Source organism: Pyxicephalus adspersus, chromosome 7 (genome assembly GCF_032062135.1).
Source record: "Pyxicephalus adspersus chromosome 7, UCB_Pads_2.0, whole genome shotgun sequence".
In the NCBI taxonomy this organism is placed as follows: Eukaryota; Metazoa; Chordata; class Amphibia; order Anura; family Pyxicephalidae; genus Pyxicephalus; species Pyxicephalus adspersus.
In genome coordinates, this window is record NC_092864.1 from 41,962,399 (window position 1) to 41,986,507 (window position 24,109).

General features: G+C 39.1%; 1 protein-coding gene across 1 annotated transcript in view; it reads left to right on the top strand.

The window, feature by feature from the left end:
- Positions 1-24,109, top strand: part of TANC1 (tetratricopeptide repeat, ankyrin repeat and coiled-coil containing 1) — a gene marked incomplete at its 5' end in the record, with an annotated part of 151,361 nt that overhangs the window by 81,486 nt on the left and 45,766 nt on the right. Inside the window, 8 exon segments of the mRNA XM_072418196.1 lie at positions 683-787; positions 5,887-6,017; positions 8,266-8,455; positions 13,917-14,177; positions 19,533-19,658; positions 21,041-21,322; positions 23,280-23,431; positions 23,682-23,913. Of these exon segments, the coding sequence (XP_072274297.1) occupies positions 683-787; positions 5,887-6,017; positions 8,266-8,455; positions 13,917-14,177; positions 19,533-19,658; positions 21,041-21,322; positions 23,280-23,431; positions 23,682-23,913 (1,479 nt within the window).

Consider the following 24,109-nt stretch of genomic DNA (forward strand, 5'->3'; position numbering starts at 1 on the left):
ATATATATATATGTGTGTATGTGTGTATATATATATATATATATATATTTATATATATACACATATACATAAATACATACACACTTTGGCTAAGGGATACTGTATGAATATATGTACAAAGGCTCCTGTTCACTATGCTTTAACACACATATTTTTGCCATAATAATTATTAAGTAACTTGTTTCCATCTCTTATTTTAGTTACATTTTAGTAATTTGTGCCATGTTAACTTTTTAATTCCTATCTTTACTAAAAAAAAAAAAAAAAAAAAAACTCAGAATGCTCCAGGCTTTGCCCACCTTTTGTTGTTAAAAGAACTATTGCCGCCTGATTAATAATGAAAAGTAAGTGCTACTAAGTGGTGTGGCAATGGCATTTCCCTTTTTTTTGGAAGCTGTCCAGGATGTCTCTTAGGAGGCTAATTGCTTGTCATTTTCCTGGGCACGTTTACATACCAGGAATGGTTGTGAATGCAGCCTGCAGACAGCAGCACTTGGCTGTCATTAGAAGAGAACCACTCTTCTCTCTCTCTCTGCAGAAAAGACTTTTTTTATGTTACCTTCCTTCTCTATCTCTCTGAGGATTTAGGATTTGCTGTGAGAATCTCTAGGCAGCACGTCATGAAGCTCTCACACATCCCATCTGGGAAGAATAAGACATGCCCAAACCTTATTCATTGCAGGGCCAATGAGGAAGCTGAAGTATGTTGAGAGTCCCCGAGTGCCAGCAGACTCAGCTGTAATGCCATTGAGAAAAGTCTTGGAGCTGCCGGACCCCAACAAAAATGGTGAGTGCCTCCAAATCCTGTCTCTCCTATAATCTCAGATCATTTCATAGACTCTCCCTGGGATCAAAGAGCAGTGCATGCTTGTTATGAATGGATAGGGCTTGTACAAGGTTTAAATTGCAGTTGTCTCCTGTTTTAACTCTTTACAAACGTTTCTCCGATTAACCTAAATTGCCCGCAATGTCTGGAGAGTTTTGGCAGCGGCGGGGTGTGAATTCTGGCAGGTAAATGTTTGGTGATTGTGGGTTTTCTTGTAGGTGGGTCAAGAATAATCTTCTGTGTGTTTTGTTTGGACTAGTTGATTCATGGACCGGCAAAGCTCATTCACAAAAACTTGATTTTCTTGTCCATGCGCCCTTAGAGAGATTGTGTTACCCTGTTTGCTATGCTGTTAAAGGAAATGTGTTAACTTGCTTAAAAAAACATGTGAAAAGACTCAGACAGAAGCTGTCATGTACAGGATTCTGAGCTAAATAAGATGTGAACGTTTATTGCTTTGCTGCAAGTGGTGTCGTTCTCCCAGAACTAGTTCCCAGCCCGGAGAATGACAGCTTCTATCTGAGGCATGGCACACAGGTGTTTGTGTTTGTATGGGCATCTACCTAAAGCATGTTTTAAAGCATTTCCTTATCTACAGGCTATGATAATAAGACTTTATGGCACCAAATAGGAAAGTGAGAGATGTTTATGGTGAATTATTAGCAGGGTAAAAGCTTTAACCCATAGTATCGCAGATGGATGTGTATGACAGGTCAATTTAAAACAAGCTGTCAGATTCTGTACTAAATCTATTTTTTACAGCCAGCTGTTGCAGCATGTGTGCATCCCGTGTAAAAGGACTTATTTAACTTTGCACCCTGGCAAATTGGGAGCTTTAACTCTTTAGGATTTTTAGTTTTCAGTAAGGCGGTGCAGGGGTAATGGGTAAAAGTGGTGACCGTTGTCATCCAATGCAATAATCCACGACATGCAGATTCTATTAGTGAAGGCAGATCTGTAAAGTACAGGCAGTAGAGTGCTATATCCCTTTCTGCACCATCCAAGAAATCCAGCAAGCAATGAGTTAAGAGATGGCTCACTTGTGTAGCTGGCACAGCAGCGTGGCTGCAGAAAAGTGCCCAGAAACTGCATGACAACTTTAAACTTGCCATCTGAAACATAAGAAGATTGATCATCTCCTCCTGGCTGGTGGCCCTGGATGGCATGAAGGGGTTAATGCAGCTTCCTGCACTCAAGAGGTTGGTGTCACCACTGCAGCACAGAGCACTGACCCATGGGAACATCTTTGGCTTGACAACCTCCAGTGCAGCAGGGGTTAAACATACATATTTATAGGAAGCCCTCGTCACATTGTTTTATAATTGCCGTCAGACTTTTATTTTAGGGGAAAAAATGATCTGTGTCAGCGCATTTCACAACAGTGAGTCTCTGGGAAGAATCAAATAGAGAGATCTAGAATATTTAACAATGTCAGTGTTAGGAAGAAGTGAAGTCTTTTACATTACTCCAACACCTCCCTGTTCAATTTCAAATTATTTAATTGTATTTGGGCTTCCTGACTTCAAGGTGCAGCATTGCAATGCAAACATATTTTAGTCAATCAGAACTCAGAATTTAAATTTATGCTTGCATAAGCTGGTGAAAGTTGGCTGTTGATTGGTGTGCTGGTGTTAGGGGTGCTTCTGCTTGATAATTTAAACAGTATATATACAAGACTGGAAGGTAAATAAATACAAAATATACATAAAACAGCATTAGTTCCTTTAAAGGGAGGACTTGGAAAGCATTGATGCAATAATATGTTATGGCTGATAAATTTATATACTTCATGGGGCTTAAGGTTAGATGACACATTCCAAGGGTGACTTGGTACAACTTTATGGTAATTTAAGCTGAATTCCATAAATAGCTTGGATAAATGTATGTGGACTGTCACCTTACAAAGTGTCATCGGCCACTGTTGTCTTCTGAACCCCACACAGTATTACCCCTTCTTGCATGCTAATTGGACAATAAAGGAGCTGATGTGCACTGGGTGGGCTCTTCCTTCTACTCTTGTATTTTCAAATTTGAATGCTGACTGCATTAAATAACATATCAGGGCTTAATTGGCTAATCATTACCCCTCTCTATTCTATTCTGAGTATTGTAATACAGAGGTTTGCAGGAGGTCATAACTGAGACAAAGGTACTTAATGTACATATATACAAGAATACATTTCATGTTCTTAAATGGGTGTACTGGGTTTGTTTTGTCTGAATCATGTGTGCATAAAATTTTAGGAAGGGCTTTATAGGGTGTTGGATTTTGCACTTTTCAATTGTTCCTTGTCACAGGTCACTTAATGTACTATTAGTTTAAATTAGCCATTAACCGAATCCTGCAGTAATAGATATATAATGACCATGGGGTCTGTTGGTCCCTGGTGTTGGCCCTATTCATGGCACCTCCCTTACATAACTAAAATACTCAGCTGTCAGCCTTTGTGGTCTGCCTCTGTTGTGGGTTCCCCTGGCTGCTGTGTTGTTGTTTTTTTTGTTTTGCTTCTGCCTGTTTGGCATTTCTTTTGGCAAAGATTTGCTGCCTTTGCCTGAGTAGAAATAAAACAATAAAATACAGTTATAAATATTTATATACATTTTTCCTTTTTTTGGGAGGTGAGCAATTAAGATGAAACCCAGTGTCTATCCCCCTTAGGCTATATTCACATTTGGGGTGAGCTTGTGGTGCGGTTATTGCTTCCTTACACCAGGAGCCGCTACCTCTACCTGCAGCTTCCTCATGGGCAATGAATAGGGGTGGCAGTCAGCGAGAAGAGTACTGCTCACTGCTGCCAGTTATCAAAAAAGAAGATTTGCCATGCAAGTGTTTGAGCCACGTGGAGTTGTGCAGTAAAAATGCAGGTGAACCTGCCCTACAACGCTTTGTGGTTGCCCTCCTTGACCACTAGATCATGCTAATGCATGTCATACATGGAGCAATAACCAAAAAGTATTGGAGGTGTCACTGTAGAGGATGCAGAGAGTGCAAGTAGACCAGGGTAGGGTGAGACCCAACTAGTGAGTTGATTTTAGTAAAACTGAATTGCCCGCTAGTTACATTTAAACCCTTTAAAATTGATTTAAAAAAAACTTGAGATAGCAAAAGTTTTTGTGTAAAGGTTCCCCAGTTTTTAGCTTTGGCACCAAGGCCATGTAATAATGTATTAAATTACCAGACTATCCTACATGCATATAGTGTTTAGCTTGAGTCTCCTTCACCTGTCCCATTAGCTGGCCTTGGCATGTCACCGGCACCTGGCTGGGCCTTCAATTACTTTTTGTTTCCTTCCTCCCTGCCAGACTCTTGTATAATGGAGCCCGTCGGAGCCAGATTGTCAGTTCACTTTAACCTGGGCCCAGTAAATATGATATGACGGCTGATGACTAGCTGGTCAGTCTCGCTTTCTCTCTGCCCTCTTTGAAGTGCTGGTTTTGAGGGTTAATTATTTTGCCAAGGCAAGCCAGAGTTCACGCCAGCATATCCAGATCTGACAGGAAGGCAGACGTAATTGGAAGACCACTAATGAATGGGTATGTGGGAGCAGGACGGGACAGGACTAACAAACAGGCTGGCCCAGTTCCTGAAGGAATGTTGTGCTACAGACTTGGGAAATCTAACTTCCTCCAGCTACTAAAGCACTACAGGTCCCAGCATGCCAGGGAATGCGTTATTGTTTACCAAATTTGGATACATTTTCCAAATAACCAGTACGATTCAATGGTTGAATTTAATTTAGGAGCTTCTCATTTTATACACATTCTGGTTCAACCCTTTTGTTGCCAGATGTCGTTACATGATGTACCAGTCCAGTTGTTAAAGGTTTAGTTTATCCAGAACAAATATTTGTATTTTTGTTGGGTGTTGGACCGCCAGGTATTTGGTGTGACCTCATATTTTGAGGTCCCGTGTCGCCACATATTCTATGGTCATTTTTATAGCCTCACTCTCACCTTGTTGGCTTTGGTATTATGTTTTGTATCAATGTAAAATGTCAGAGCTGGAACACACAAAGATTTGCAGAACTGCCAGGTAGACAGCAACAAGTTTAGGAATTAGGACCACTGGGGTATCCAGTGACTGACTTAGCCCACCCTCTTCCACCTACAACTAATATACCACTTTGGGTAGGTAGGAGCTCCTATATTATTAAATGTTACTAGCTGATAACTTGGTGTTGCGCGGGTATTTATTTATTGCAATCTTATATTATACAGGAAAAGGAATCAAATAAAGCTATAGTGATTTTCTTGTCTACGGTGTTGTTTCATTTTTTTTTTTTTTTGCCTTTGATCGCACTCAGCTAATTGCCTTACGTTTTCTCTAAGACATTATTACAGGCCAGAAACTTGCAAAAGAGTCCAAAAAAGTATGTAAAAATATAAGCAAAAGGCACACTCACTGAGCAATACATACACAAACACATACATACATGAAAATATACCTCTGACATATACCACAGCACTGTACAAAGATCAGCAGTGCACTCACATGAGTCTCAGTCATATGTCTAGCAAGTTTGGTTTAAATGTCTCCATGCGTTTCTGAGTGATGACCTACACACATACATACATCCAAATATAGCTCTGACATATAGCACAGCGCTGTACAAAGATCAGCGGTGCACTCATATGAGTCTCAGTCATATGTATGGCAAGTTTGGTTGAAATGTCTCCATGCATTTTCAAGTGATGGTGGAACATACATTCACACACACACACACACACACTCATCCGATTTTATATATATATATATATATATATATATATATATATATATATATATAGCCTATTATTACTCCTGTAATATATAAGATTGGCAGCACCATCCATTAGAAGTCATGTCAATATCATTTTCCATCCATTTCCAGCAAAAAAAAAAATAAATGTACTTTATAATAACAACCTCAGCATTTTAGATATGTTAATTGAGTAGATTGTGAGTCTGTTACCGATATTTGATTTCTAATTTGTTTTCACTCAAATATAATGGATTGCTTTAGTATCCTTGACATGAAATCTTCCTGGCTAATGTTTTCTGTTTTACCATCTCTATGTAGAATCTGCACTTGATAAGACCTCAGGCTGTTCGCCGGCTGCTCAGGAGCTAATGACGAGGCTCGGCTTCTTGCTCGGTGAAGGAATTCCGAACACTACGCGAGTATCTATGGATGAGAAAAATGAAACTATGGTAAGTGTGCTTTGTTTTTAGACTTTAGGGTATAATAGAAAGGGACATGACTTTTCATAGCCTGCAGGTATGGCTTTTTTTTTTTGGGGGGGGGGCTGGGCAATTTCCCAGGACCCCTAACTTCTCTGGCACCCCAGTTGTCATAATGGTAGGATTAATATTTGCCAAGGGTGCCCTGTCGCTGTCTTGTAGTTTAATATAGCTGTGGCCAATAATGTATTCAACCCAGAATAGCCCGGTGGGAAAAAAAACTCTTCACCAACCACCCAAAACACCCGGGTGGTTACTGAAAAGTGCCAGGTGGTGAGCCTAGTTAAAAAGGGGCTGGAGAGAACACCAAGGACAACTGCAGAGAGGGGGTTAGCAACCTGGGTTTTATGTGCATTTTCCAGGGCACTTTTTAATTATATCCCTATCACACTAGGAGAAAAGGTATTCCTCTGGCATGGAGTTTAAGCTGCTCTCCCCATAGCAGTCAGATGTTTTCTTTTATCCCCAAACAAACAACCCAGCAAGCTAATTGCTGACTGCTGTCTCCGGTTCTAGTCATCCTGACATTGGATCAAAGATGGCGTCTTGTCTTTACACAACTTGTGAAAAACCTGTCATCGGCTAATTAGCTGCTGGCTTGTCGCTTCCTTGTTAGAAGAGGAAAGTAAACAAAGCTGTGAAAAAAGACAGAGTGAGGATTATGGTCAAGAAAGATAAGAAAATTCAGGTACAAGGCGAGGTGAGCTATGAAGTGATGATATTCTCTGTTAGTTTTAGATTGTTAGGCTGTATAATAGGTGTGCTTAGCAAAAGCAGGAAACGTTCTGTGCTCACTTGATGGTCCTTATCTGGATTCAAAATAGGCCCAGACTGCTTGTCCTGCAGTGCAAGATTTTAATCTTCTTTTACACCTGTGTGTTTTATCACCACACACAGACTATCATGCGGTAACTGCAAACAAGCAGCAAAAGGTGTACTGCAGTGCGTTGTGTTGCCATTCATTTTGAGTTCCACCCCATGGAACTAACCCAATACAACTTAGCACATGTATGTTTAAAGCATCGTCAGTGCATAGATGTAAGCTGTGTGCGGCATGCATGTGTCTGGGGAATGCAGTATTCCCGGTGTATTGTCTGCTTTTAAAAATGAATTACTTTTTAATTACTTTTAAATGCAACACTCGTGAAGTGTGCAATAACATGCGTTCAGCATCTATACATTACCAAAATGCACTCGGGTGAAAATGTACACATGGGGGAAAAAATAGAAGGGGACCAAAAATACTAAATATATTCTAATTTGAACACTGTGACTTGTTTGTCAGATTGATAGTGGGATTTGGGAACTATAATCACACTCAAGTTTGCATACGTAGTGCTCTGCTGCATGATTTCTAAAATTTCTCATGGAGTATTGTGTGCAAAGCGTTTTGTGGTTACAAAGCTGTAAAACTCCTGCCCTTGGAATAGTTTTTGCTTGTGAATATTTTCATTTGTGCGTCTTAGTAGATATTTTTGTTTTACGTTGCACACTACTTATGTATTATCAGACATGAAAAATATACTGTGTAACATGAAGGCCTTTATATATCTTTAACATTGCTTTTCCATCCACAGACTAATCTATATTGATATCTTCAAATTGTTTGAAAATTCCCTGTGTGGTCTGTAGGAGGGAAGAAAAATCCATCCTCAGAGAAAAACCAGGGGTAATGACCCTACACCATTCTACTAAATTCATAAGAAAGCTTTGCTGTCTTGCATACCCATGTGAGACCTTGGTTTTCAACACATCTGGCTGTGTCAGATAGCATGTCCTCTCTGCTTGCTTCATTTCAGCCCTCTGGCTGTTATGTTGGTGCAACATTATAGCCTGCAAGAAAAGCCACAACACATGGCAAGGACATGCTATTTGGCAGACAGGTAGGCATTCAAAATCCGCTTTTACAGGCTTATTCTAATTTAATTTTCATCCTAGTGAAAGCGTTGGTTTAAAACATGCGGTCACAAAAAAAACAAAAAAAACCCATAGCTCACCTGCTATTGAAATGGTTGGGGGCAATGTGGAGCAATTCTTTTTAAGGCTGGAGTAACTCTCAAATGCCCAGCCCTTGTAGGATGTTACTGTGCAGAGTAAAGAGTTACAAATATGTATTTGATATGTCAATGAGCTAACAAAGAATATTTATCTATGTTGGATGCATCTTTCGTACCAGGCCCTTATGTTCCATTGTAATTAATGGTTGGCTTTCCTGCAGTGTACAGTGACAAGTCATGGTATAAGTCCCTGCTCAACGCTGACAAACAGCACAGCTTCTCCAAGCACCGCCAGTCCCTGCTCTACGCTGAACAGCTGCATCAGCAAAACAGCCGTGAACAGAACCAGTCCCAGCGGTACCATCAGCAGCCCCAGCTCCACCCTGGAAAGTAAAGACAGCGGAATAATCGGTAAGTGACCAACCTGTTCTTGGTAACGTCAATAACCTGAGGTTATTAGTACTTAATGGGAAACCCCATGGGAATTTATATTGTGTTTTCTAGTGTTCCGAGTAGAAGCTTTGATTGTTGTACTTGTTTATATAGTGTTTGCACTGTTTATATACTACAAGCAATGGTGCTGTATGGTCAGGAGATTCCTGTTCCATTTATTTACCATGTATAAAAATAAACTAAGGTACAGAAACTGAACAAGTTTGCTTCTTGCCTTGTTCGATAGACCATATTGTTTTTTTATTTCATATACTCAATATGCAAAACTTGGGTACTCTTCCATAGAGGAAACCATAATTACTCGGTGCTGTGCCACATCTGTCTACAGAGCCTAGGTGTTATCTGCTTTGCATGAGAAATGTAAAGATCTGCAAAAAAAAAAAAGGATACTAAAAACTGTGTATACAGTCAACCCGAAGGGCATTGAGGGTATAACGATGCGCTTTAAATAGTCTGTATACTTTATATATTTTATTGTTATTGATGCTTAGGATCAGGTAGGTTGGATTTATCAATGGGCTTCTTTCTTCACTGGCTCTACCTCCAAAGTCAGGGCCCACTTTTGCCGTTGCATTTCCCATAATGCAAGCCAGGTGGCAAATCCAACAAGGTAGACGTGGTTGGGAATTTATAGTTTAAAATTTCTTTGAAAGAATCCTAAACAGTTGGGAAACCAATAGGTGACTGAATCACCTATTGCAATCTACAAAAAAGAGCATTTTTGGAGGACTAGATCTTTAAACCCACTTTTGGTTCACTGGTATAAGGAGTTAATAAATGGCCCTTCTATTACTGGACATAATACTCATCTTACAGCTCGGTCCCTAATCCAAATGCGGCTAGACTGCTGCAAGCTGAGGATAATGGATCCGTAGACCGGCTTTAAACCTTAGCAGGGAGTTAAAGAAAATGGAAGTTGGAGTTGAAGCCAAAAAACTAAGCCTTTCCTGGAGGGATGCCACTCTGCCTCCTATAGTCAGCCTCATTTCAGCATTCATGTGTTATATTATTGTTTAAGGAAACTACTGAGGAAATCAATAACATTTTTATTATGATTGCTTCTTAGTTATGTGTGTTGAAGATGACCTCTAAAATATAAGGTCATGTCTTCATGGAACACTAAGGTTGCCCAACGTAACTTGGACTTCAAATTCTCCTAAAACCCCTAAATATTACAAGTACATAGTTATACAACTGCACAAAACAATTCTATTTGGTAATTTAACAGACCAAAAATGAGCAAATAAGGGAGTTCACCTTAAGGGTTTATTTTAAGTATAAAATGACTGTAGATCGTCTTTTCACCTAAAATTAGTGATGGTGACACATTCTTGACTTATACGGAGGCACTGTAGTCACATGACTATTCCTGAATCAGCAAGCCAAAAACCTTTATTACACACAAGGAACACTTAGGATGGCCATAAACATAATGTTGAAGAGGAACATCCGGGTATGATTCATCTGTGCAAAGAAAAGCTCTGATCTTGTTGAAACTTTGGCAGCTGAAGTTATTTGCAAATATCTATTATCTTTGAAGAATTGAACTTTTTCCCCCTTCAAGTTGCAGCCTTACCCTCTTACATAAACTGATTTCCACACACCGGAAAAAAAATGTTTTTTGCACTTTTTTTATGTATTAAAAATGGTTGAAGTGATTCTTTTGCAATAATAAAACACATATACAGATCATTTATAAGAATAAAAAAGTTAATACTGCAAATTTACATTTGGTCCCCACTGCACATTGTGGTTGCATCTGTAGCCCCCTATGTCATGACTGTAGAAGATATATGGGGGCTGACAGCAGAAACCACAGCTTGCAAAGAGCCCTGGCATCCAATACTCCCAGAAGTGTTGGATTTTAAAGATTTTTCAACTTTTAAGTGTGAAATCTGCTGCACAGTTGGTAGGACAGGTAAGCATCGATGCTTTCGCTTAGAGGAAATGCTTTATTTTAAATTCTTGCTATGAGACAAGGTTAGCTTATGACAGTTTTACCTTCATTTCTTTTGTGAAGTAGAAAGGTTCACTTTAAAAAAACAATATGAAGGGTCAAAAGCAGGCAGAGCCATGCTTACCATGAGCTCCATGTTTGTGTATATCTAAATTCTTAACATGTGGATTGCACTGATTGCAACTTCAGCCTGTTTGGATTGCTTGGTTTTAGTTACCCCGTTTACTTTAAATCAAACCCAATTTTGGTCCACCTGTGTTTTAAATCTCAGAACTCCCTTCTGGTAAACGGTGAATCAGTACAAATAGCCAAGGATCAGTTGTGCTCTCATGCCCATGTGTTAACCAGGAATATGCTCATGAGAGAGCAGAGGGACAAAGATTAGCTCATCAATCTGCTGCATGTTTCACACTCTCCATTACCTTTTATTACTTAAGACTTTGTACGCACCCCAGATCTGCTGCCAATATTGTGCTCAATCAACAAATCCTGTTGATATTCTGACTGGTGTTTGATTAGTCAGATCTCCCAAATCCCTGCACTGTACTTGATTCATGATCTGATTCTGAAGTTAGATGTACTTGATTGTTCGTATACTTGTGTTTCGGTCAATATGTAGCAACAAGTTAAAACTATGCAAAACCATTTAAAACCCATTTGGTTGTTTGTCTATTCTGATTCACATCTGATCTGATAATTTTAGTGAATATGCCACGGTATACTAGCTTTTATGGCAAAATCCAGTCTCCTGCCCTGCCAGTCAGGTCTGTGCAGAGTTGCAGAACTGTAACTGTATAGAATATACAAATCCTTTGTTAGGTAAAACAACTCTAATAAATGTATATTATCTGTGTAGTTAGCAGTTTGCCTGGAATTCAGTTTTAAAGGTCTAAACATGAATTTTAATTTTGATTGGGATAAAAGGGTCCTCTGTGAATAAGTTGCACCAGGGCTCTTTGGCCTTTTCTTTCAGTCAAAAGTGTCTATTTTATACCAGAATCAGTTCTGTATTTGGAATGTGCTATTCAATGTAATGTGTGTGAATTAAAAGGGTGTCTCAATGGTAAACCATGCAATCTTAAACAGTTAATTGATCAGAGAGTACCAAGTTTCTGTTTAATTTCTGAGCCAATTATCACCTTGCTGCCTCTTTTACACTTATCTTTAATTATCACTGCTCCTGTACTTATTACATTTTTTTTAAAGACAAACCACTGCTTTGGGAACCCCTGGGAGCATGGCTGAACTCATTCCTTTAATTACATTTATGGCACCAGAAACAAAGACATTTCTTTCCTAACATTGGTTTATGGCACAGAACATTTAAAGTGGCTAGACCTTGCATCAGTGCAAGCTCCATTACTGTTCTGAGCTTGTGGTGCTTTTAACTAGTTGCCCCTTTAAGAGCCAAGTGGTGGTGTAAACCTATACAGAGATGAAAGTGCAGGTCAGCCTATCTGCTGGTGAAATCCAGTTTTCTGATATTGACACAGAGTTGAAATGGAGTACTGGGGATTATTTTTCCAGACTGACTAAATTGAAGATTATGTTTTGGGATTTGTAGCGTGTAAGCATTATTTTTTCGAACGTGGAGGAGAAACGGCTGTGCCTGCTATGTAAAAAGAAGCACTGCAATTTATTTTGTTCTAGGGCAAAGCTACAACATAACTTGCATTTTTAAGTAAATGTTTGTTTTGTAATCATGAAATATTGTTGCTGTTTTACATTGAGATACAAATGATTGGGGTGCTTATAAACCTGAATAACGAGGTCATAACTTTGGAAGGTTTTGCAATATCTTTGGAATTTTCCATTAAGACCACCAAGCAGGTGGTCCTACATATTTTGTCATGACACTATCTGTGCTCCCTAGAAATCTCAGTGAAAGTGGAAAGGACGTAAATAGGAGGAGCTGTGATTCTTGACTGCTTTTTGAAGGTGCATGTTTCAGAGCTGTTATCTTAATTCCTATCCACTGACCTAGAACAAGAATGTTCATATTGGGTAATCCAGCATTTGATATATGTGAGGTTGCTGCAGGTCATGAACTTGCCAACCTGAAAAGGAAGATAAAGGATTGCAGTGCCAGAACTTGCACCTCCAAAAATTGCTCTGCAGCAGTAGCTCTCATTCCTTCTACCAGGTTTGTTTGATGAAGCTAAGTGATCCAAAACATTTCTGTCTATGGTGTGCTTATCCAGTGTAGAAATAATTGAGTTCCCTAATTAGGAAGGGATTCAATCCTGTTCCCAAGAATTTTCAGATTTTCTATTGCTTCTTTGCTAAAATGCCAGTCAGAGCTGACATATAGGTCTGTCAAAGAATTGCACTTGCCTACTTATTAAAAGAAGAAACCTTTTTCTTGGTTTGGAGAAGATACTATAGTAGTATCCTTTATGCCAGTCAACTGTAACATAGGTTATTACATGGCTGTTGTGCCATTCAGTTATTGAATGCATGTGAAATTTTGAGTGTGCTGGGTAAGTGTGTGTGTGTGTACATAAATACAGTGAGGAAGAATGCCATATCACTGGTTATGATGTCCTGCATTTATATTTTTTCCTTGTTTTTTCCTTCAAGCATCACAGAAAGATTTTCTGAAAAATGTTCTTTATACCAGCATCTGGTGGTGCCCTGCAGCTGATGATACTGGTCAACATGTGGCTAGTCAATGGAGTGCAGAAGTAGGGGGACCCTCCAAATATGGCAATTACTTCAAAGTCCTTATCTTGTTTATCAGATCCTTTTTTCTGTAGTCTTGTTAAAGCTATTGCTACATTTGTAATGTCTCATATGTAACACAATTTTACTGGTTCTTCCCCAGGGTTATATTTCCTCAGTATCGCCATGTCCAGTTGCTTCCACCATGCTGGAGATTAGTTGCTAGTCATTTTTCAAAGGCTGTTCTGCACGAGTATTCTTCCGAGTATAATGCCTTAACTCATTGGTCTTGTTTTGCATTGGACAAGTGTTGAGCAAGGAGGATGATTTGCTGCATGGTGAATTGCACGCCTGCCAGTGTCATCTGGGTGTAAACACTCATTTATATTCTGAACTTACAGCGTTCGCCTCAGGGCTTTACTCACAGCCCCACTTGTATCATGCATGTGCGTGTAAAAGCCGCAGCCTTAATTTTATTTATTTACATTCCTGCGATGTGAGGCTGCTTGTATCGCTGTGGAGGAGTAGGACCTAAATGAGTTTCTGGAGGTTCTGCAGAGTATCCCTCTAACTATTTCATCAGTCTGGGATTACAGGTGTGGTATCGCATTGCATCCCTGGATAAACGTTCACAGCCTGCATCCCACAAAAGCTTTTCAGGACCAGTTAGTATGAACATTTAGATGTTCGATGGAATGTGGGCTTTCATATATGATGGGTTAGGTAAATGGGTCTGTTTGACTTAAAGACTTTCAGAATTTATTAGAAAAAACTTATTATGGTTTCTCAATTCCTTTTCAGCCACCATTACAAGTTCATCTGAGAATGACGACCGCAGTGGTTCAAGTTTAGAGTGGAGTAAAGACGGCAGTCTGCGGACTGGAGGACATCAAGGAATGATTCACGAAAGGAGAATAGATAATTGCTCGCCCGTTGTTGAAGAAGAAACTTGTAGTGCAACAGAGAATTTGCCAAAAAGTGACTCGTCTGCTGGAGAAGGCCCAGTTCCTTACATGCAGAACTCCAGCTCATTGGTGATGCAACGACCCAACTCAGTGGCAGGTAAGGAATGAAATGTTTATGTTCCAGGGAAGCTTGGCTGAAGAAACCACAGACTGGATTAGTGGCACATGCTGTTTATTCTACTTTTGTTTGTTTATTGGTTAAAAGCAAATATGTTTGCTGCTTTTCAAAACTAAAGCTGTCTTTAGAAGACCAGTCTAGATTTGGTTTAAGCATCTTAACAGTCACTTGGGCTTCACCAAAGCAGTTTGAGTTCTGTTTCCCCTTGGAAAAAATGTTCTGGAAGTTTATCCTGGCCATGATTTTTTAAAGAAATGTTAAGAATGTTTTATTGCATTTGATTGGAAATATTTTAGGCTGTTTTAACACCATGGTCTATATCAGTGTTTCTCAACCAGGGTTCTGTGGAACCCTGAGGTTGCTCCAGAAGTTGCTAGGGGATCCTTGAGCCATGAGCATATTAGCAATGTAAGTAGCCTTCTTCCTATTGACCACCACACAAATGTACTGTAAGCTGTGGATATAGTTCCATAGGAACTGAACTGAAAGTTATTTCAAGAGTTCCTCCATATTAAAAAGTTTGAGAAAAATTAGTCTGTTTAAATAATTTATATTGCATGCTGGAAACCATTAGATTAGATAGGCAAGGATCTTAGGTCAGATATTTTTTATATGGTTCAACAGCCCGCCATGTAAGAAATACTCCTTTTGTTCCATCAATAAATACCATTTTTCTGATACCATTCAATCATAGGCTGCATGCAACATCTTTGGCCATCCACTACTTTTGAAATTAGAACATTGGGGATGTTTGAAAGATTTTTTAGTGATAATCAATGTCCACAAACCTGGTTTCTCAAAAACTGGAAGTGTAGTTGGTAAATTTTGTGTACTTATTGAGCATTTAGCAATTTTCGATTGTTCTGGCAATGTTTGGATGCATATGTGTCCTGAATACCAAGTTCAAAACCACTCCTGTGAATACTAAGTTTTATGATCAGCTGTCTCAGCTAAGTGACCAGCAACTGTTACTGTTCTTTAGAAAAGCATTTGATTTGATACTGGAAAAATATTAGGCTTTTCAATGTTTTTTTTTGTTTTGTTTTGTTTTTTTATTTACATGTAAGATAACATTGACATTAGTATTTTAAAAACTTGCTATCTGCTTGCAGGTATCTGTGGATATTACCACATTACCACATTATATTTGCTATCTCGTCCACACAGTGGCCACTATCTTATATGTTTTTTAATATAATGTATCTAAAGCCAATACTCTTGGATATAATAGGTAAGGTTTAGTAACCCTGTTCTGATGACCATTGTCAATTGGACCAAAAGTGAGAGGAAATCCAAACTTTTTGGTTGCGATTGGCGGAAAACCAGATGTAAAGTGACCCAATGGGGACAAATGTTCTGGTAACAACTGTCCAAGAGGGGCTTTATCTGAATTTGGAGGAGTTTCCTTGCCATCTTTGACTCGCAGCCAGGGGTAATAACCAATAGTTTTGGTTATTGGGGAGCATGAACCTATGATCTACTCCCATTGATAGTGCTTGGGTCCAATAATTGCAAGCCCTGAGTGCAATTACTTTACCAGGGAAGTAATGCCAACACTTTCCTTGGCATCTGACACCAATTGATACTGGATTTTATTGCCAATTTTGACAGAGACATGGGCAACACGAGAACACAGGCAGGATGACTGTAACTGGGTCAAGGGAGGTTTACAGTGTCTCTTTAAGACAATTCTGTAAACTGTTCCCACCAGTAGACCTCCTGGAGAGTTAGCTGAGGTTCTCCTGAGGTCAATCCCATATACAGTGAGATTGTTTCACCATTTTGTGTTTGCTATAGTTCTTTATATGGCTATCTTTAGCCTGTTTCCCTTACATTTCCTCATGTTGATTCAAAGACCGTTCCCATATTTTCAGCGCATTTTTTTCAGAAAGTTCTCAAGTGACCCCTGGCTTGATATGAGATAACCTTCTTTTCCATGGAATTGCCATTCACAATGTCTGCATTCTGATCTGTAATGTCAGGAAGAAATGAGGAGGGCGTCTGGACAGCTCGAATTGTGCCGTTGCCCAGTTTTAAATTTTAACACTGTGATGTGGTTTCGAGCAATGCACACTTAGAATTCTTGTTACTAATTGTGCCACATTCCTCCTGGATGAGCCGAGAAAACTGGGATCCAGTTCATCTCTCTGGGGAGGGCAGGAGATGATGAGAACTGAGTAGGTGTGTGCCAGCCTGTGTTTATTATGTCGGCAACTTGGGCCGAGAAAACAAACAGCAAAGCCTGTCACTCCTGCTTTAAATGCCTGGGACGTTTGTATAAAGGGAGGAGAGATGAGTGAGATTTTCAGGCCCCGTAGTAGATAAGTGATTTACATGGCAGGTGTCTTTTCTCCACATTCTCAGTTATATATCATCGGCTTATTTAGTTTAAAAGGGCGGATTTATTAAAAAAGTGTCACAGGTTAATTTCCTGTGAACTACACACTTGACAAAATATTATGTATTGTTTGGCCCTATAAGAATTATAACTCAACACCAGTTAGGTATAAAACTTACATTATTACAGCACTCTTAATTAGTACAAGATTAAAGGCATTGTTTTACTTTGTAAGCAGTATATTAACTTTATTTTTTGTATTGACCACTATAGTTAGAGCTCAAATTAGCAGGGAGAGGAGCAGCACAAGAAGCCAGGCAGGTGTGCTACAGTGCACGTGTGCTTACGAGAGATATGCTAAAAGGAAGAGAGCATAGTGACGAGGAGATAAGCTCACCAGTCTGCTTTTTCTCATTCACATCTATAGTCAAAGGCTGGAGCAAGACCCATAAGTGCTACTTGATTCCAGTAGAGAAGAAATGGGTTCGGGCCATGGTGGGCAGGACTGTGTAGCTGTTCTGTGAGTTTTTGAAACCGGATGAAATACAAATTATTTGGCAGGCTTAACCACTCCTTCACATTTGTTTTATCTGTGTTTAGTTGTTTCCCTGGAGTTTAACTTTAAGTGTTGCCAATTTGCCTGGATACAAATGTACAGTACAGTTGTGTCCAGACATGTCTTGGGATGCCAAAATAGACTTTTTTTTTTACATAATAAATTTATAATTAAAAAAAAGCCAGGATGACTTGAATGATTTTACATTACCCCGCTTTAGTGCTGCCTACTGATGTATAATAAAAAGATAATTGCTCATTCTTCATATCAAAAATGCCTGCTTTCTGGGGGAACATATATTGCTCAGGACATGCTATCACCTAAAAGGTATATTATCCAGCTTCTCATGTCCAGTTAGAAGCATACTACTGTAAGCTCTAGTAGAACGAACGTTACCAAGTAGCCTGTTCAAAGTCCACTGGAAACAGTACACGCCTGTTCGTTCTTATGGGTCGGTAACTTTTATTTGCAATTATCACAGTAGATTTATTTTATTTTGAGAGATCTTTATTATAAACTTGAGTAAGTGATGTGAACAGACAAATAATCACACCTGTGAACCAATATATGAAAAAATAAATTTACATTTAGGAATTTGCTTTGATTTAATGACTAATGTGGCATCCTCAGGAGTCCTGATGTTGATTCTCACGATAGTTGTGTCCTTAAAAAAACGGTAGCACAGTAGTAGAATGTATGTAATGCAATTTTTTATGCTTGCTTACATATAGATGTGAGTGATTAATTTTAAGTTCTGCCCTTAAGTCATATCAGTCCTGGGAACCTTCTGTGTACATGGACCGATGAAATGTTTTTGCTGCAGGTGCATACTGAAAATAGATTTTATTACGCAATGAAGGTGGAAGGTATTTCAGAAATGACTTGCAAATGAATGGTGGGACATTGGAGTAAAATACTACAGGAAGAGGTTGTTATAGTCGGCTAGTATGAAAAATGCATATCATTAAATTTTGTTCTTTTTAAATTTTTTATTTGGACCTTAAAGTATTTGAGAAGTGGAGACGTGTCAGCACAAATCAGGCTATGGCAGATCTGTTCTATACCCTACATTTCTAATGATGTGCAATGTATAGGGGCTACAGATGACAAACCTGCTTAAATATCAAGTACAAACAGAAACAGGAGGGGAGGACCCTGTCTAATCAGGCCAGTACCCACCACATCATTCTAGGGGACCATAGCGTCTGTCAAAGTGTGGCATTCAGGCCAGGTCAGCCAATAGGACTGAATGGGTAGAGGGTGTAAAAAGCCTAAGAATCAAACACTTCAATTATGTAACCCCATTATATATTTAAATGTACATAAATGTAAAGTATGGTTCTATGCTTTCACCTATATGTTGTCCTTAAAATTAAAACCCTAAAGTTACTTGTCTGTGATTTATATAAATAGCCCCACATGCAGGCCTCTCATCTTCAGTAATGGGGGCACATAGACAGATTGTCCTATCAAAACATTAATACTTTGTTATTATTTAACACATGAAACATACTTTTAAGGACATGTGTTTGTCTTTGTGAGCAGGACTTGAGATCACAGGCTACTTTAGACCGTTGTCAGCTTGATGAATCTCCAAAGATTCTGCTCAGTTCAAACAGGCAAAATACCACCTACTTAATATAATAATAAACATTGTACTTTCCTTAGAAAGAAGATAGAAATAGCACTTATGACACTCTGAGCATGAGAACCGTGGAGAAGTGATGAAAGATAATGGGTTTATCTGGAGACTGCAGACCACCCACTGCCAGACTCAAGCGGATGACATAGACTGAATATTTATTATATTTATTAGACTGGTAGATCCTTTGTGAGAGACTACTTGAAATGATTCAATGATCTCTGTATTGCATAGTATAAAATATAAAATGTTTAAATATAAATCCAGATGGACAAAAAAGGAGTAATAGCAGGCTGATGGGGTCATCTCTTCCAGTTTCTTGTTGGCAGCACATGTGCATACAGCTGTGCCTTATTGGCTGAATATTTGCTCCTTCTCCCAGAGTTTTCTTGTACAGTAGATTGGAGAAATCTATTTAAATAACTTTCAGATCTTCAGGGAACCCCTTCTATATTTATTATATCCACAGCTCACAGTACATTAGCAAGGTTGTCATTGGGGAGAATGTCACCCTTACAGATAGTAAGAAAGATCATTGGAATCAGTAAACTGACCTGAGAGTCACAAACTGCTAAAGTAACCCCTGGCAACCTCTGGAGAAACCCTATTAGAGAAACACTGGTCCAGAAAGATTTGCATTTGTTAAATTGTCACAGCCCTTTCTCTTCTACCCACATATCCTCATGCCGGACATTCAGTTTATCCATTGTATTCTCCAGCATGACTGTCAGCATAACATAGTATATTGGATCAGACTATAGGTTGCAGTTCAGTTAAAAAATGTGTTTACTTTTCCAGCAACAAGTTCCACAAAACTGGAAGACTTGAGTTATCTGGATGTACAGAGAAATGCTCCCCTACGCACTTCCATCCGAATGCCCTGGCATAACACAGCGGGAACACGCGTGCAGCAGGAGATTAAAGGTAAGGAAATCTGTACTTTCTAGGTTTTAAACTATATTGTACGTATAGGCCTACATGCAGTGCAGATTAGGCAAATGAAATTCTCCCCGTCAACCGATAAAAAAAATTGTGTTTTTTTGTGCACAGAATAATCTGTACTAGCATGTACCCAAATATATCCTTTATATATCTAGAACTTCTTCTCTTGCAATGTTCATGATAAATTGTCACAGTAACAGTGGAATTAGTGGAATAACAGATAAGATATAGTAGTCAAGGCATGATATCATGAGATTGTGTATTGGGATTTTTGGTGGTCTCTGGTGGTAGGAAGGGAATTAATTTGGAGATGATTAGCAGATAAGTGTCAGGACCTAGAGATGTTTTTGTGTTAGAAAGTGATGGAGTCAAAGGTGATACCAAGACAACTTTCCTGTGTGGTGGGCAAAATTACATTCTTTACAATTAGATGGTTTGAAGGGGAGAAGTGCCACCCCCATGTTATATAGAAGAGATAAGGAGTTGTTCTAAAGTCTTAACATGCTTCTTGACCTAGAGTGACAATGTTGCTGCATTCTAAATAGAGTATAGTGAGTGAGTGTTGTCACCTCTAGATCGTGAATTTTTTTCTACCAGAAAAAAACACAGCCAGTCCCTACCCATAAAGATTAGTGCCATGCCGTAAATTACTTTTTTGTTCTTAGGTTTAGATACGCTTTTTTGTTATTAATAATATACAATACTTATAAAGCGCTGCCATAATATGCAGTCCATAGCCATGTCACTAGCTGTCCCTCAAAGGGGGGCTCACAATCTACGCTTTGATGAACATTGGTTCTTCCAGTATAATATTTCAGCCACGTTCATAAACATGTGCACCTAATCCAGGGTGAAGTTTAATGGAAGCCACTTAATGGACCAGGGTTTTAAAATATATTGGTATATACTGGATAAAACTCATTCAAATATGGCAAGAATGCACTTCTTTCCAGATAGTCTCTTTGTGGGACTAAAACCCAATTTCCCTAAAGCAGACGTGCTAACCACTTGGCAACCTTGCTGCCCAAATTTAAAAAAAAATACATATTTTGAATATTGCAAATCCTGTTCAAAGGAAAAAAAATGTTAGCTTGGCAAAAAATGGGCCGAAAATATGTTCATGCACATAAAGCTATTTGCACACTTCACTGCACTTGGCAGTCTTTGGGGATACTGGCTGCCTGTGTAGTTGCCCCTGTAGTTAGCTTTTGTTAGTTGTGTCATTTGCTGGAGCTTGATCACATTGCCTCATTGTAATTTAACTCTGGATTGTCTGATGTTGGCAGAAGTGTTTTTTTGTTTGGTGATGCTATCTGGGAATGGAGGAGTTAACATTTCATTTCTTGTTTTTCTCTACTTTGCAGCACGCTTTGTCCCTTACAAGCCACAGGACATTCTCTTGAAGCCGCTCTTGTTTGAAGTGCCAAGTATAACAACGGACTCAGTGTTTATTGGAAGGGGCTGGCTCTTTCAGGAGACAGAAGAAAAGATGAGAAGTTCAGAGCTGCCGGACAACCGCGGAGTAGTAATTGTTGGCTCCGTTGGCTTTGGAAAGACGGCGATCATTTCCAAGCTGGTGGCGCTCAGCTGTCACGGGACCCGTATGAGGCAGATTGCCTCTAGTAGCCCCTCTTCATCTCCTAAGGGTAATCTTGTATAGACTCATTGTATGTTAGGCTTCTTTAAAAAAAAAAAGGAAGTGCAATGCCCATGTAAAGTATATTTAATTTGCAGTACTGTTTTAATATGTGCCATGCAGCGCAAACTAAAACTTGCCTATTTGTGCATTCCACCACATGCCAAAAATGTAAGGCGGAGACAAAAAAATGATATGCTATGTGGAAGCATTGGTCTTCCTGTAACTTTCCCTGTTAGTTCTAGTGTGTTAGAATTGGTGGAGAACCCTGTAGTGAATCCACTGCTTTCACAGAGAGGGTTTTTCCCGCTTCTCCACCATACTCCACCACCTAACAAAACTGTAAGACTCTGGGTGCACCAAAACTACCTTTTGTTTTGGTGCACCCAGAATGTGATTAGTGTGTTTAAATTCAATTCAGTATAAAAAAGCTGCAACTGTAGAAGATGAAATACCTGGTGACCCTGCCAGGAACCCAGTGAGTTAATGTCCTATAATGACCTAAATGCCTCTTCTGCACCTTCATCCCAACATTTTTTTCAGCCAAACTCTGAGACTGTAGAACACCCTCTAATTTCCACAACATAGGGTGAAGATATTTATACCCCAGTAGAGAAGAACTCTGCTGACTTTTATTTAAAAGTACCCAGTTATCAAACTGAACCAATAGGCTGATCATTGTCAGTTTTTTTTGTTAAGGCATATTTAATCTCTATTCAGTCAAGTAACATGTTAAGCTTTCCACCAAGGTATTCCAAATAAATGAGAATTGCAAAATAAGCCATTTGCAGCTAATCCTAGTCTTGTGGTGATGTACTATACTAATATTCTCTAAAGCAGTGAAAGCAAATAACAAACTGTAGTTTAGTGTGGCTTTGTATTTCCTCAAACACCTCATGTATTTCCTTATACACCACATTGTTTTAAAGCAAATTGTCTGCAGTATGTGATTGTATTACGTTATGTCATTTCTTACAGGCTTTGAAGTATTTTAGCTCAATTCTGTAAAAATGTTAACCCTTAATAAATTCCTTTAAAAAGTTTTATGTTTTGCTTGCACAAACCAAATCATACATTGTTTTGCTTAAATAGACCCAGCTATGGTTCACCCTGAATATCACCCAAAGGTTTCTCTTGCATTTCAGAGTTATTGACCATTGTTGATTTATTGTATATTAAGCCTTGCTGAATGCTGTACAGAGACATATAAAGAAACCACTTGCCATGACCCACATACCTATAGAACTTCTGGAACTGCTGCATGTAGGTAATCCCAAGGTACCTGGTTATACTGTGGAGGCACCTGCTTCTGCCAAGAAAAAGCTCATAGTGCCTATAAACAAGATATCTCCATGGAAATCCAGTCTGCCTGCCAGTCGCAAAGTCTGTCTTAGCCCATTTTGTGATCATGTGACTGACACAGATGTTTGCTTAACCTTCAAATCATTCGTTATATATATTTGAAGCAGGTTTTCCATGTTCAGCACAAAAACTTCAGTTCAGTTCAGTTGACATTCAAACATCCGGCAACCTCTACACGTGAGGAGTGCCGGATTTTCAAAATTCTGGATTTTTGAAACCTATACTCCACACACAGGTCAGACTTCCACTTGCAGCGCCCGCGGACACCTGGCACAGTTCCAGGGAGCAGGCAGCAGGGGCGTCTCAACGTGTATTTAGTTTTGCAAGCAAGACCTAACAGCTGTTTCTGCAGAACAAAACATTAGTGGCCAAACAGTGTACTACAGTCCCTGTATTGAAAATGCCACCTGAAATTCATGCCGGAAAACTGAAGGAAATGGATTATCTATCAATGGCCAGATTTTCGATTGTCAGCTGTAAATAAATTTGTTTTGGCAATTCAAACCGAGATGCAACATAAAGATTGTCTTCAGTGAAAACTGCAGAACTCCATGTTCATTATCATGGAAAATATTAATACAATTGTATTTTTTTTTTTAAAACAGGTATTGACCACAGTCAGGAAATCCCTCTTTCTCAGACATCACCATTGAGCATAAATATGTGCGGGTCAACCACTATGAAGACATTGGGATCCAGAGGAAGTCCTGAACACCAAAAAATAATGGACGATTCCTTAAAACACCTGGCCTCCAAGGTGGAAACTTTTCTTATTTTTGTATATTCTTCACATACAAAGTCTATAAAATGTTACTCACAAGGTTGTTTTTTATGCAGGTCTATAGAAGATTGCTTATTATAGGTTATGTTACCTGTGCATTGCGCTTTGCAGTGTTTTATAAACCTATTGGAATTTTGTGATCTGTAACAATTATCTACACATAAAATAAAATATGTAATGTTGTGGGATATTTTAAGCTCTTGTAACACTCCACTTTTTTATGCAGGTTGTTGCTTATCACTACTGTCAAGCTGATAATACCTACACTTGTCTAGTGCCAGAGTTTGTGCATAGTATCGCTGCCTTGCTGTGCCGGTCACATCAACTGACTGCCTACCGGGATCTTCTTATAAGAGAGCCCCATTTACAGAGCATGCTCAGCCTGCGGTCCTGCGTGCAGGACCCATTGACTGCCTTTAGACGAGGAGTTCTGGAACCTCTGACAAACCTGCGTCGAGGTATGTGGGAATCTGTGCAACAGATGCTTTTCTCAAATCCTTAGCTTTTATTAATGTCTGATGTCAAGGAACTGTTACTTCATGAAAAATTTTACTACACTAGAAAAGACTGCCTGTGCAGTTTTTAAGCAGCAGTTGCAGCCTGATCAGAGCTCTGATGAAACTCTATACCAATCAGGACTCCTCTCCTACTTGG